Here is a 13,655-nt window from a genome sequence, read left to right as displayed (position 1 = left end):
TGAAGAATTTCCTTCCAGTCCATTCTGTGCCAACTCACTCCTGCTGACCCACCCTCCACCATGTTTGACAGATCACGAGGTATCCCTGTCCACACTGTCAGGGTGTCAGCACCTGGAGGGGAGTAGCAGTTCTGGAACCAGCAAGTAATCCTGTCTTTCTGTTGGCTAATTCCTCTGCACAAAGGTGGGAAGAATCAGTCACTGTCACCTCAGCATGAGTTCCAGTTCCCAACAATCACCGCAACAGTAAGAAACATCTAGATGGTATTTACTTGTGCCGGGTCCTATTCTAAGTGTTCTTCTACATGTTGGAAGTCCTTTCACACGCTCTGTGACCCTCTGAAGCTGTGCTGTTTTCGTTCCCACTTTATAGATGAGGAAATGGAAGTACAGAGGTCTTAAGCGGTTTCCCCAAGATCACACAGGGATCGAGTAATAGAGCTGGGAAAGGGGCAGACCCAGGTTTTGTGGGGTCTGAAAATTATATAGTGTGTGTGTGGGGGCCCTCATTAAGAAAAAGAATACCAAATTATGAATATGAAATTAGGTATAAGGTGAGGATTTATTTAGAGTAAGAAATCCCAGGGAATTATTTTTGAGCTGATAAATGCTAAAAATGTCAGAAAAGCACACAACATTTTTTATTAAGTGCCTGACATGTCTCTAATAAATGTTTTTCTTTCTATATTTTTGGGCAATATTTATTCTTTCATTGCCTCTTTATAAGACAGTGATTTTGTAATATTTTCTATAGAGAGAAAGCGAAGATAATTCAGCTTTTATTCAATGCCATTATTTAACATAGTTCTCATTACTGATAGCTTAGAAAAGTTTCATTGGGCTTCAAAATGCATTATTATTGATGCACATTAATTTTTGGCCTTATTGCTAAGCTGGGAGGACTTTATTCTGTAATAAACAAATCTCAAATTCTCTGAATAGATGACATCCATTAACTACTTTGTTGTGATAGCTTCATAGAATATTATGAGTTTTAGATGATTTCACTCATATGTGGAATTTAAGAAGCAAAACAGACCAACATAGGGGAAGGAATTAAAAAAAAAGAGGGAGGCAAAGCACAAGAGACTCTTAACTACAGAGAACAAATGGAGGGTTTCTGGAGGGAGGTGGGTGGGGGATGGGCTCAATGGGGGATGGGATTTAAGGAAGGTACACGGTGCTCTATGTATGTGACGAATCACTGAATTTTACTCCTGAAACCAATATTGTACTATATGCAACTAACCGGGATTTAAATAAAAACCTGAAACAAAAACAAACACAAAAGAATATCAGGAATTTTATATCATCTTTGTCAACATCAGTATTCCATGTCACATAGACAAGAAATCTTCTGCGACGTTTCTGTGATTCAGGGCTATACTGCAGCAAGCAGCCCACGTGACTTCACACCCCGATGAACTCAATTTTGCCAACACTGCTCCCAGGTTTGTGCCCTCAAAAATGCAAGAATTCGGATACATTGCTCAGAGATGAAATAATGGTCAAAAAGGAGAAAATCGTGGTAAGTTTATAATTAACTAATTTCCATTCTCAAGTACATTTCTGACAGGAGTAAAGGTCCCTTTCGATGAGGTATTTTTCAATACATCTGATGGCAAGAGGAATTTTCCGCAGACTAACTTCCGTTTCCGAACAATTCAGACCTTGTTTCTCCTCCGCTACCTATTTACTTCTGGCGTTGGGCTCCGCAGGACAAATTCATAGCTTCACATAATCTCTGACCCTGGACTTCCTTTCACTAGGTGAGTCAGCAGGTGGTACGAGTATCCCTGGGTGGCTGGTAATAACAACCACAAACAGCAATGATTTCACACCTCATAAATATATCCAATTAAATCTAAACTAAATGCATCCCCAGCTCCAAGTCTCCTTAGCTGAATCCTCCAAGTGCCCGTAGTCACTCCAGGGCCATCCTATACAAGGAAAGGCAAGATGGAAAGGAAGTTGAAGAGCGAAAAAAAAATAAAGGTCCTAACTGATTTGCAAATTTTTGATGAACATGTGACGCTATAAACCCACGGTCCCCTTGTAGGATCTTAGAAGGGCCTGTGCAAGTGAGACGCTCTGACCTTTTCCAGTTTGACGATAAATAGGTCACTGGACCTGCCAGGGACCCAGGCAGGTGGCACTGGAGACCCTTTTACAACGACTACATCACTCTGACACACGTGAAGCCCAAAGTCTCCCAGAGCACTCATTTCCAGGTGTCGCATGGTACCCAGGATTCCTTTAAGGGAGACTTAAAAAGTTTCAATAAAAATGTAAAAAGATAGTTTCTGTGTTATTAAAAATGGGATTCGCAACTTGGGAACATTACAGAAGTTACAAAGAATATTGATTTTGTAATCTAAGTGAAGTATACATCAGAGTGGCCATTCTCCCCCCACCCCCACTGAATTGCCACCTATTTCTAAACTTAACAACTAAAATGCTATTATTTCAGCATTATCCTGAATTAGAGGATAGAATTAGAACAACAAGGCTGAGCTCTGTCCACACTGGTAGAGTTTTGATCTTTCTCTCTTTTGTGCCCACACTGTTTGGTGGTCAACTCCCCTAGCTTTGTGTATTTCATCTTTAATTTCTAATCTTCTGCATCCCAAAGCCCAGAGCGACCACAGTATTTAACAGTGGGATGCAGAGTACTGTATGTGTAAGTTTTGTCTGAACAAACAAAGCCTGCCTTTGTGATCACTAATGAACCCGCTTCCCAACCTACTAAAGAATTAGAATAAAAACAAATACCTGGTCTTTTGTAGCTTAAAGGAATTAGGATTTCCCCTAGGCCAAATTTCCATTTGAATTGCCTGAAAGTACATGAAAATCAATGTAGCTCAATAAACAACTCTGTGTTTGAGACAGCACTGGAAGAAAGATACCACAATAGACCGACTGATCCTTCTTTCCTTCTATCCTTCTTCCTCCCTCCCTCCCTTCCTTCCTCTTTCTTTCTGAAGGCAACCCCTCTCAAAACCCTCAACTCAAACATGGAAACTTCTGGTAAGCCATATTAGGTTACATTTTATAACAATGAAATGAAAATTTCACGTTGGATGGCAATTTTATTTACTTATTTTTAGACGTCTCGGCACCCAAAAAATATTGCGGTTTGTGTCATTTATACTTCTAAAGACTCTTGTGCATTGGACACTATTTGCTATGCATTTTCACAAGTGATTTTACACTACAATAGCCCATTTGATTCTAACAACCCTATGGTGTACGTACGTAATGTGATACAAGGAAACATACTCAGAGAGGTTAAATGACTTGCCCAAGGTCATACTGATAGAGTAGGCAGTTAGATATGAGCAGGAAACAAGTGCTTTCCTATGGAAACCAGGTTCCAAACAGCCAGCTGGGTCAGACCCCAGGGGACAGGCTTGTGGTCCCCCCTACGAACGACCATGATCCTACAGTTTCAACACCATGCCCCCATGGAGGAAGCCTGCCATGACAGTTCTGACAAGGACCATAGAAGGCCAAAAGCTCTCCCTCCTGGCTGTTAGGAGGACCCCCTTAGATGACTGGCTCTACCCTCGTCATGAACGACCCCAGCTATGACCCATAACCTACGCTAACATAAAAAGGAAAGACAACCCTGAGCCCCAATACAGCTGCCCCCTCAAGGCCTGCCACCTCTCCCATCTGGACAGTGTACTTTTGCTTAAATTGCCATTAAACCCTTGCTAGGTGAAGAGTTTGGTTCTGAATTCTTTCTTGGTCCAACTCAAGAACCAAGGCTGGGGAACCGGGGGACTCAACCATTGGCAACACACTACGTAAATTCCGAAAGTTCCTTTTTTGTTTCTTCCCTTTGTTCCCCCCACCCCCCGCCCAAAAGATCTTAAACCTTAGAGTATTCTGCTTCAAAATCACACACGCTACATATTATTATGACCGTGTTAAATTTGGGGGAAAAAAACCAATGAGGGCTAGGAACAGTTAAGATACACGTTACTGTGGATAAATTAGAGAGCTGATTTGAAAACATATCTTCTTTTTCATTTCATACTTTTTCTCATTTATGTTACCACTAACTTGCATAAGAAGTGTCAAAATGTCACAGATGAGCTGATCAGTAATTGCCTAATGGATAAAGAAAGAAATTCACAAATGGAAGGTAACGGAGGCATGCAAATGCCACAGGAAAAAAATCAAAAGCTAAATGAAACTGAGAATGAAAAGGGAATCCCCTGCTTAAATCTCGTAATTTTCCAAATAAAGCAGAAATCATCAATAAATTTTGGAATTGTAAGAGACTTCTAGGGACACTTCAGATAGGGACACTACTCAAGAGACTTAATGGATGGAGAAAGTTAAACAGAATTCCCCTCTTAAAAATACTTGCCAAACTAACAAAAAGAACAAACAAAAACCCCAGTGTTTCACAACTGAATAATTACAGTATTGCCAAAGCTTATAGGGGCCGAGATGAAAACATTTCTTTGGGATCTCATTCCAGGATTTAAATATGTCTTTCAACTTGAGGTTCTTCATTCTATCTAACCAATATTTGAACAGCGTAAGCCCACGTTCTCCATTACCATCTGTGGGGAAATGGGAAATCCCAGTCAGCCTCTGGGAGACAATTCACCCAACCACAGACAGATCGGAGCCTTCCCTACATTTGTGAGAATCTCCATGGCAGCTAACAATCAAATGTGTTATCCAGGACCCAGCCCTGTGCCGCTCACCCCTTGAGGTCACAGTCTCGCCTATGACCTCCAGGGCTCTCACACACAAATGGGTGACTGTAGGGACAATCTCTTTTCAGCAACTGCTACCAAGAAGAGTTCTTGGGGAAGCTACGGGTTAGTCACGCTCAAAATGTGGTAACTTAGGATCCATCCTTGCCCTGAATATTTAGCTGTATGGCACTCAAGAGCTGGGGATTCTGTGCACAAACATCTGTTCTGCAGAGGCCGCTGTGGCACCCTTGCTTCCGTGGCTAATTGACTCCAGCCACAGGCCAGAGAGCAGTTTTGCTGTCTTTCTCACCAAGAAGAAGAACACGGGGGACTGAGGCAACGGAAGCCGCCTTTACATGGACATAGACTCTGGTTTCTATTAAACACATTAACAGTGAACTTACTGAATTCGCCCAAGACAAGCATCTCCCAGTTAGCAGACCTGCCCTTGATTGATACAGAACCGTTCTGGCTTGTTTACAGAGAGACGGCCACATCATATTCCAGTTACATCAACTCCTACTTACAAAAGCTCTTAATTACAGTTAATATGTTTTAACTTGCTTCTGGGTCCTATCCCTTTTCTTACATCTTTCCTATCTCACGAGAAACAAAAATAGGAACATGGGTGTGTTAATCCTTTGACCCGCCCTGGAATGGTCACATACAAAGGATGACATCAGGGTAGTTGAGCAAACTATGCTGGTGCTATTACTATTAAACTATGGTAGTGATAATTGCTGGTGGTTAACTGCTGTGGTTGAATCATGAAACTAACTTCTCTTTATTTACGAAAGGGTCCAACAGTCATAAATGCTTTTTGGGGAGGACGGGAGAAATATTTATTTTAATCACGATACGCTGAAAGTAGATGTCCCTTGGGGCACCTGCGTGGCTCAGTTCTTAAATGCCTGACCCTGGATTTCAGCTCCAGTCGTGATCTCAGGGTCATGAGATTGAGTCCTGCATCAGGTTCTGCCCTGGGTATGGAGCCTGCTTGAGATTCTTTCTCTCCCTCTCCTTCTGCCCCTTCTCCCCTCCCCCTCTCTCTCTTAAAAATTTAAAAAAAAAAAAAAAAAAAAAAGATTTCCCTTTGCTGCATTTTCCATCTGCATGCACCATAAGTCAAAGTCTAGCCCCAGAAAGGAGAAGGACTTGGGACAATGAACTTGATGATTACTACACCCAACTTGCTGAACACATGATTCAGAATAAGAGGAAAATATGGACACATTAATAAAAATATAAAGACGGAATCTTTTCAGATAGATAGGATGTTCAGTGAGCACTCTAAACTCACAGCCTATTTTACTATCAAAATGCCTACGGTTTTACGAAAGCGTGAATAGTTTATGAAGACAGTAAGATGACTAATGAAGAACAGTCTTTGCTTTCCATTGGGAACTTTTGTTTGCTTCTAACTGTTTAATTTCTCCTCCATTTCTCTTTCAATTAACCTCCCTGTTTGTATTCAATGAGATGGAACACAATACGGGAGAAGAAGAAAAATCTGCCTGATTTAGGATTGTTCTTTCATAAAGTGGCCACTTCTTTCAGCCAGATGTGTAAGTGTTGAAACTGAGAGGAAATGCACAGAACAGTAACTATCCCAAATGAGAAAATGTACTGTGGCTTCCTGGGTTGTTTAAACCTGTGGCTCACAAAAGGTCTCCTTTTAAATGGCCCCTTAGGCTTCACTGTGGATGTATACACAGGTTGTAGAAAGCCAGAAAAAGTAGTTGGATCCTTGCAAGACAAAACTTGGAATAAGTAGCTCTCATAGTCTAAAAGAGCAAAACAGTGAGCTGAGGTTCTCTACATCTTTTAAAGGGTCCACTCCGAAGATTCATTTTTAGACAAAGCAGGTCCTTTATTCCCACATGCTCTTATGGAGTGTAAGAGCAACAAAATAAAATAAAACAATAGAAAATGGAATTGTTAACAACCATGGCAAGATATGCTAAATTGTACAGAAAAGACCTGTTACTAACAAAACATCTTGTGTGCTCCCAGACAATGGAGAAGTTGTCCAAGAAGAGTTCATCTGTAGGAAACTAACCAGGTACTGTTGCCTCGGTCAGGGAGGGCATCAACAGAATGATTTATTTAGTAACTGTTTACGGGCAATTAAACTAGCCTACAGAAAACTTTACAGTACACTTCTTGCTTTTCCAAGCTGTATATCCATCCACGTGTTTGCTGTTTTTCCTAGGATCCACGTAGCCAAAAATGTAACACTCCCCCCCACCCCCCTGCCCCAGCTAGAACCACTTCCTTTCTGAGGGGTATGCGGGTGGTGGGGTCATCCCAATTTAACGGAGTATGATTAGAGGTCTCTCTCCTCTGCCCTGCCTCTGGTAATGTGGGCATGCTGGGATTTGGGGCATGGAGCGATTGGGTCTCGGGTGCTGCATTATCCTGTGTCCACAGAAAGCGACACAGATTGTGTTGTCAACTTTTTCTGCTTTAGTGTAGTTCACAAGTGTGGTTCACATAAACAATAGGCAGCCATGGCCCTGGGAGGCTTTCTTAAGGAATAGAGGAGGGGAAAGCCATAGCAACCTCATGGCCATGAGCACGCTGGGAATGCCAGCAACGTTGCCCACTTGCAGTTTTCCTCTGGGGGAACTCTACGTTCCCAGATGTAAGGCAGTGAGCTCCTAGTCAACAAGTGAGACCCTACGGATGTCTCCAGGTAAGAGTTAACACCAGGGGCCTGACCTGTAGAAGTCTACAGGGCTGGTGGTTGGCTGGCATCTAGAAGATTGGATGTTCTTTACAATGAGAGGGTGATTTTGCCTACTGGGAGAATCTTTCCCTCAGAGGATCTGGACTTTTGGTGGTTGTGGCTGACAGAGGTGCCCTCTTAGAGCAGCCGTAATAAAAACCTCTCAGTCTCAAACGGGCTTCCCTCAACAGAAGCACGTGTTCTTCGCACACGTGTTGGTGTAGCCCACTGTGGGAGAAAGGTCCATGCTCCACGTGACTGCTCTTGGTGGGAGAGAAGGAACACAGGAAGCCTGTGTGTGGATTTCTCCAGACACCACCTAATGGGGATTTTTCCTTCCTGACAATTAATACAGTCATGAGCACAAGTGCTCTGAGTTGTGAGCCCTTCTGTGGACCCTCACTTGGGGGGGGGGGGGGGAGATCACCATCCTTAAAACAGAGGCCAGCAGTGTCAGTAAGATCGGAAAGGACCTCACTTGAAGTTCCGTAAAGATTGTGACAATTTATAAAATGTATGTGATTTCAACTTCCCGATGAAAAAATTCCTAGCTAGTCAGTTCCTGTAAGCAAGAAAGTAAAGTACATAATACTTAGAGCTGTACCAGAAGAAGATGATCTTTACAGATACTGAGACTCCCTCCAACAGTTTTACCAAATTATACCCTATGGACACAAAACACCATACCTCAGATTATGAAATTTTTGTGGGACTGTGTCATTTATACTGAACATTGTACACTTTCATGGAAGTAAGGTAGACATTGATTACCTATGTTTGTTATGTTTTCTTTAATTAAATATTTAAATTTCAGTGACTCAAATAGTAAGAAAGCAAAGGCACTGAAGACCTTGAAAATATAGTACTATGTATGCTCTGGAAACTTCTGCCTCCATGCGAACTGCCGTTTATGTACCAACATTTTGATCTTAAACACTTACTTGTTTTATTTAACCTACAGAGTTTCACCAACATCATATCTGAAGAAGGGTTAGCATATAACTTTTAGAACATCTAGCCTTGTGCATTTCCTTCTACTTTACTTCTTCTGCTGCTACAAAATAAAGTCATAAAAAAAAATCAAACCTCTTTTTCAAAGACCCAAATATATCGACAGGTGCTAAGATGGTTGGCGCTCGAATCTAGGGAAGCCAAAAAAGGCCCCCACTGTGGCATCTCTTTTAAAGTGAAAAATATTGCTGTTATGCAATGGCCCTATGGAACACTGAAAAATAATATTCAATGAAAGCATCTTTACAGGAAACAAATGAAATCAGCTTCAGGTGAGTCCATTTTTGCGGCCATCACAAAACACAGTGAGTAAAAAAAAAATCCTTGTACTTGATACTTGTGACAGCTGCTCGAAAAAGAACTGAACTGCCTAGGCAACATGGGCTTACTTGAAAAAGCAATTCAGAAAACCAGCTCTTCCAAGCAGGGGTGGGGAAACCAGCCCGAGCAACCCTGCCTGCGCAGGCGGGGGGCGGGGCCTACCGATGGTGCAGTGCTCTCCGTTCCAGCCCTGGCTGCATTCACACTTGCCATCCTTGCACGTGCCATGCTCGGCGCAGCGCGGGTGGCAGGCCCTCTGGCTGCAGGCGGCGCCGGTCCAGCCCTCTTCACAGCGACACGTGCCCCCCATGCACACTCCGTGCGAGCCGCAGTCCACGGAGCAGATTTCTGCATGGAACAGAGGAAGCAGAGCAGGAAGGGCGGGGAGGGTATCGGGGAGGGAAAAAGGGTGTGGAGTAAGCAGGGCTCCATCTTCAACTCAAAAAACAGAACCATTGAAAAACACATGAAAAGTATTTATAGACTCAGTACGTTTTAGCATCGACTGGTAAGAAATTCACATGGTAAAAGTTAACTTCTTCAGTCGTCATTTAATTTCAAAGGCTGCTGTGATTGGGCATAAAATATACAAGAGAATTTTGTTACAATCCCCTATTATATATGTGTGTGTGTGTGTGTATGTGTGTGTGTGTGTGTGTGTGTAAACACACACACAGACGTTACTAACAAAACAGAACACACCATTCACAAGGAGAGGAAAATACACAGGTAATATATCTCAGTATCGTTTGGCAGCTGAGGACAAACGCATACATACAAACACATACATCAAGTTAACAGAAAATTAATAGAATATTTCAGTGTCGAAACATGTCTGGTATTTAACAGAAGTTGGGTTTCACCCCTATAGCAAGTATTGCAAAGGGGCTATTTTTACTCCTAATGTTTAAATTTCTAAAATATTTAGAAACTTTTAATTGAAAAGAATCTTTTGTAGGACTCACTTCCGCTTGCTTCTGATACACACACATGATGGTTAAATAAAAGAAATTGTTGTTCTTCCTAATCAGGAAATTTGTACTATGGAACAGATACAAACCACAATGGAAACCCAGTTTTAAAATATAGGTAACTACTGAGTCTGTCACTGGAAAAAGTAGGTCTTTTGTGTGCTAGAAATGACCAAAGGACTTTAAAATAGTAACGATAGTTTTGATCTCCAGGAAGAATTCAGAAGGATATTTTATATTTTACTTTTTACATATAAAGTTAAATAAAATCAACGACCTCTCTTTTTTCTACCATTGTAAGACCACTGCTTGGTTCTGGTTTCCTTGAAAAAATAAAAATGCTGAACAATAAAAACCTGAAAGCATTTCTAACAAACAGAAAATGGACTGCAGCCTTGTTTTTACAAGAAAAAACAGTAACTGTTTATATAATCACATGCTCCTGTTTTCCCTGCTCGCTGCCCAAGTAACATTTCTCAGACACTTTAATTCTGTCTCTCATTCCTGCAGAATTTTAAACACTGTATCAAGGCACTGTGAGAGTTGTAATATTTCTTATAAACAACAGCCAGGACTATTAACGGGAAGAGAGTGGTATTGTGTTTTCTCATGCCAGATTTTCCATCTCGTTTGAATTAAATTTTTGATTAAGAGATCCAAGATGGTGATTAACTTCAGACGCACAGAACGTCAACTCAGCTCCAGAAGAGAGAGGTTTCTTTCTGAGGTACCCCTTTTATTCAATCTAATCAATTTTTCATTAGGGTGAAGGTGTTTATCAGCGTTTAGCACACTAGCTTTGAGCAAGGTGCGTCAATCTTTGTAATGAACTTATTAATTAGAGTTAATGTAATTGAAGTGGAGTTGAAGGGCTAATTAATGGACAAACTGCTGATGAAGATAGAGGAAAGCTCTGTTGCTTTCAAACCTCTAAACTTTCTGATGGAAATAATTCATTTCTTCTCTTTTTGCAGCTTAACCAAATGTTTCTGCAGGTGGAGAATCTACTCTTATTGTATTTGGATATCTGAAGGTCATTTCTACAACAACGAAAGAGGGAGCTGGTAAAGTGTTTTGCTTTGGGATTCAGTTAGTTAGACATTCTTAATAATGCTGCTAGTAAACTTTCAGCCACAAATGTAAGTTACCAGCAATGTTGTTGTAAACTTCAAATGGCAGCTGTGCCACAGGCAGATAAATTGCAGGCACATGAACCAGGATATTTTCAGAGGGCAAATAAATGCATATTTGGTATCTTTCCTGATAATTCCAAGTAAGTTTTCTGTCTTTCTGCAGCTACTAGCAAAGTTTAATAAAGTCCCTTTTTTTTTTCCGCCTGCACTTAATTAGTTTCTTCCAAGAAGAGTACTGTGTTCATGATTCAACTCTCTATACTGAGAGTTTAATATGTTTTTCTCTTTGCACTGGGGGTGTAAAGATGCATAGGAAGAAGATCTTCACCCACTATGTCTAGGCAGTCATTTTATATCCAGCAAAATTAGATTTTCAGCTGGCAAAGTAATAATATCAGCATGAAAAATAATCAGTCTAAATATGTAAAATAATGATAGGTGATTTTGGCAGTCAGTTTAATCTTTTAATTAACATCTCTACTTTTTTTTTTTTTTTGCCATTCATGGCAGTATTATTTTATGAAGAAGACTGGATTATCTTTTAAAATTTTATTTTTAAAAAATTTTTTAATTGATCTTTATATCCAGTGGGGGGCTCAAACTCACAATCCCAAGATCAAAAGTTACATGCTCCACTGAGTCAGCTGGGGGCCCCAAGGCTGAATTGTCTTTTGAACTACGGTGTCAATTACCAGATATCCTTTGTGAAAAAATTCAGGTAATGTATTAAATAACATTATATGAAACAGAAAGGGCTGTTTCATTATTTCTTTCCTACTCCGATAATTGTGGGAGACAAATTAGAATGGCAATATTTCAGATCAGTATTATTTTATAGCTAGTATTATTATGCTTATTTTATGAAGGCGTAAGATACTTGAACCAAGTAGCTTTACTATAAAAATAATTGTATCTATAAACTTTAAATTGGATTTCTTTTTTTTTTTTTTTGGTGGGATGCATTTTTTTTGTATAGAAGACAGAAAAGGAAATAAAAACTCAACAGAAATAATGAAATGTCTATTCTGATGCTTGTGATTATAAAATACATTTTTAAGAACAGAGGACAAAACAAGTTAATGTGTTATTTAAATCAGGCCTTGCACCTATGCTTGATAATGTTGGGCAGTGATGATTTCCTAGAACTCTTTAGTGAGGCATTCAAGATCCTCTATAATCCCACCCCTTTAGTCTTTGTTTTCACTCTCATTTGTCCTGTACGTGTTATTTCTTCTAGTGGTTATGAATTTTCTAACCAGTTTCTGGTTCTCCAAGCTCTTGTGAATCAACTCGTATTTCTACGAAGCAATAACAAACATAAACCTGTCTGCCTCCAAAAATGTATGGCCAAAAAATGAGGGAGGTAGAGGAAAGGGAAGGAAGAGAGGGAAGGAGGGAGATGAGGGAGGACAGAAGAGATGAGGGATGAGGGAAGGGAGAGAAGGAAGGAAACAGGGAGGAGGGAGGGAGAAGGGAAGGAAGCAGAGGGATGAAGGGAAGGGAGAGAGGAAGAAGGGGGAGAGAGGGAGGGAAAGAGGAAAGGAGGGAGGGAGGGAGAGAGGGAAGGAAACAGAAAGGAGGGAAAGAAAAAGGAGGGAGGGAAGTAGGAAAGAACGAAGGGAGGGAGAAAGGAGGAAGAGAGAGCGAGAGGAAATGAGAGTAATTATGTAAGGAAGAAAGTGCAACACTTGTCCCTTTGTCCCTTTACCTAGGGTATCTACTTAGAGTGTCAACAGAAGTTTTTCATCAATATCACAACTTAGCTTGTACACAACTGTCTTTAGTGTGGGCTTCCAGGACTCAGTCTGCAGTCGGCAAAGAACGGCACACACATCTCTCATACCCATGAGGGTTTGGGGGTAGCAGTCATGTCATCCAAGTTTCTCAAAGTGCCAGGGAAGAGTGATTTGCAAAATACTAGTCTTTTATTTCTTCTTAAAATAAGTGTGTTAATTCACTGCCTAGTGGGATTTCTCTTAGGTTAATGCCGCTAGATTATACTAATAAATGAACTAATTTGCATTTCATAAATTTCACAATTGGGGGAACCATAACCAAGCAGTACTTTCATGTGAAAGCTCCTCTGAATCAATGGAGAATACAATGGCAAAATGTAGAGGCTAAATTAGCCTGCAGGATTCTACCTCCACAGCTATGACCACCATCACCACCACCATTTCTATTAACGGGTCATACTTATCAAGTCCTTGCCATGTCTAAGGCACTATTCTAAGTGCTTTTCACATAATTAACTCATTTCCATCTTAGGACAATTGTATAAGGTAGTACATGTTGACCCCATGCTACAGGTAAAGAAACTGAGGCACAGAGAAGTATTTTAAATAGCTGATCGAATGCCATAGACCTAGGGAATGGCCAACGCAAGACCTGAACCCAGGCTCCAGACTCCTTGCTCTTAACCACTCATTTATACACAGGGCTTCAGAGAAGAAGGCATGGAGTGTGGATGGGCTAAAGGATAGACAGCTGCCCTTCCCTGAAGCCAGGACTCAACAGTGTTAGAGGGACCTGTCCTTCTGTTTTCTCCTTTCTCTTCCTTCTCCTCTTCTCCCTCTTTTGTTTCTTCTCCTCCTCCACTTTTCCATACAGAAGGGATCCTCTCCTCCATGTCTTACCTGTCTCTCTCCATCACCTCCCCTGCATCCTGCCTGGCCCCTCGCCCCCTCCCTCCCAGCTTCCCTGTCTTCCCCAGAGCCATGACCATTGCCCCAGCCCATCCTGGTTGCAGACACGGGCTCTTCGCATCAACTCC

General features: G+C 41.2%; 1 protein-coding gene across 5 annotated transcripts in view; it reads right to left on the bottom strand.

Moving 5' to 3' along the window:
- Positions 1-13,655, bottom strand: part of TENM3 (teneurin transmembrane protein 3) — a 592,885-nt gene that overhangs the window by 90,746 nt on the left and 488,484 nt on the right. For all 5 annotated transcript variants that reach the window (XM_032869853.1, XM_032869854.1, XM_032869855.1 and 2 more), the window contains one exon: positions 8,941-9,126. In XM_032869853.1, coding sequence (XP_032725744.1) covers positions 8,941-9,126 — 186 coding nt within the window. The remainder of the gene's footprint in view (positions 1-8,940; positions 9,127-13,655) is intronic.

This window comes from Lontra canadensis, unplaced genomic scaffold (assembly GCF_010015895.1).
Source record: "Lontra canadensis isolate GAN:19392208 unplaced genomic scaffold, GSC_riverotter_1.0 scaffold39, whole genome shotgun sequence".
Classification (NCBI taxonomy): Eukaryota; Metazoa; Chordata; class Mammalia; order Carnivora; family Mustelidae; genus Lontra; species Lontra canadensis.
The sequence above is the reverse complement of the archived record's forward strand: the minus strand, read 5'-3'. Positions and strand labels throughout refer to the sequence as shown.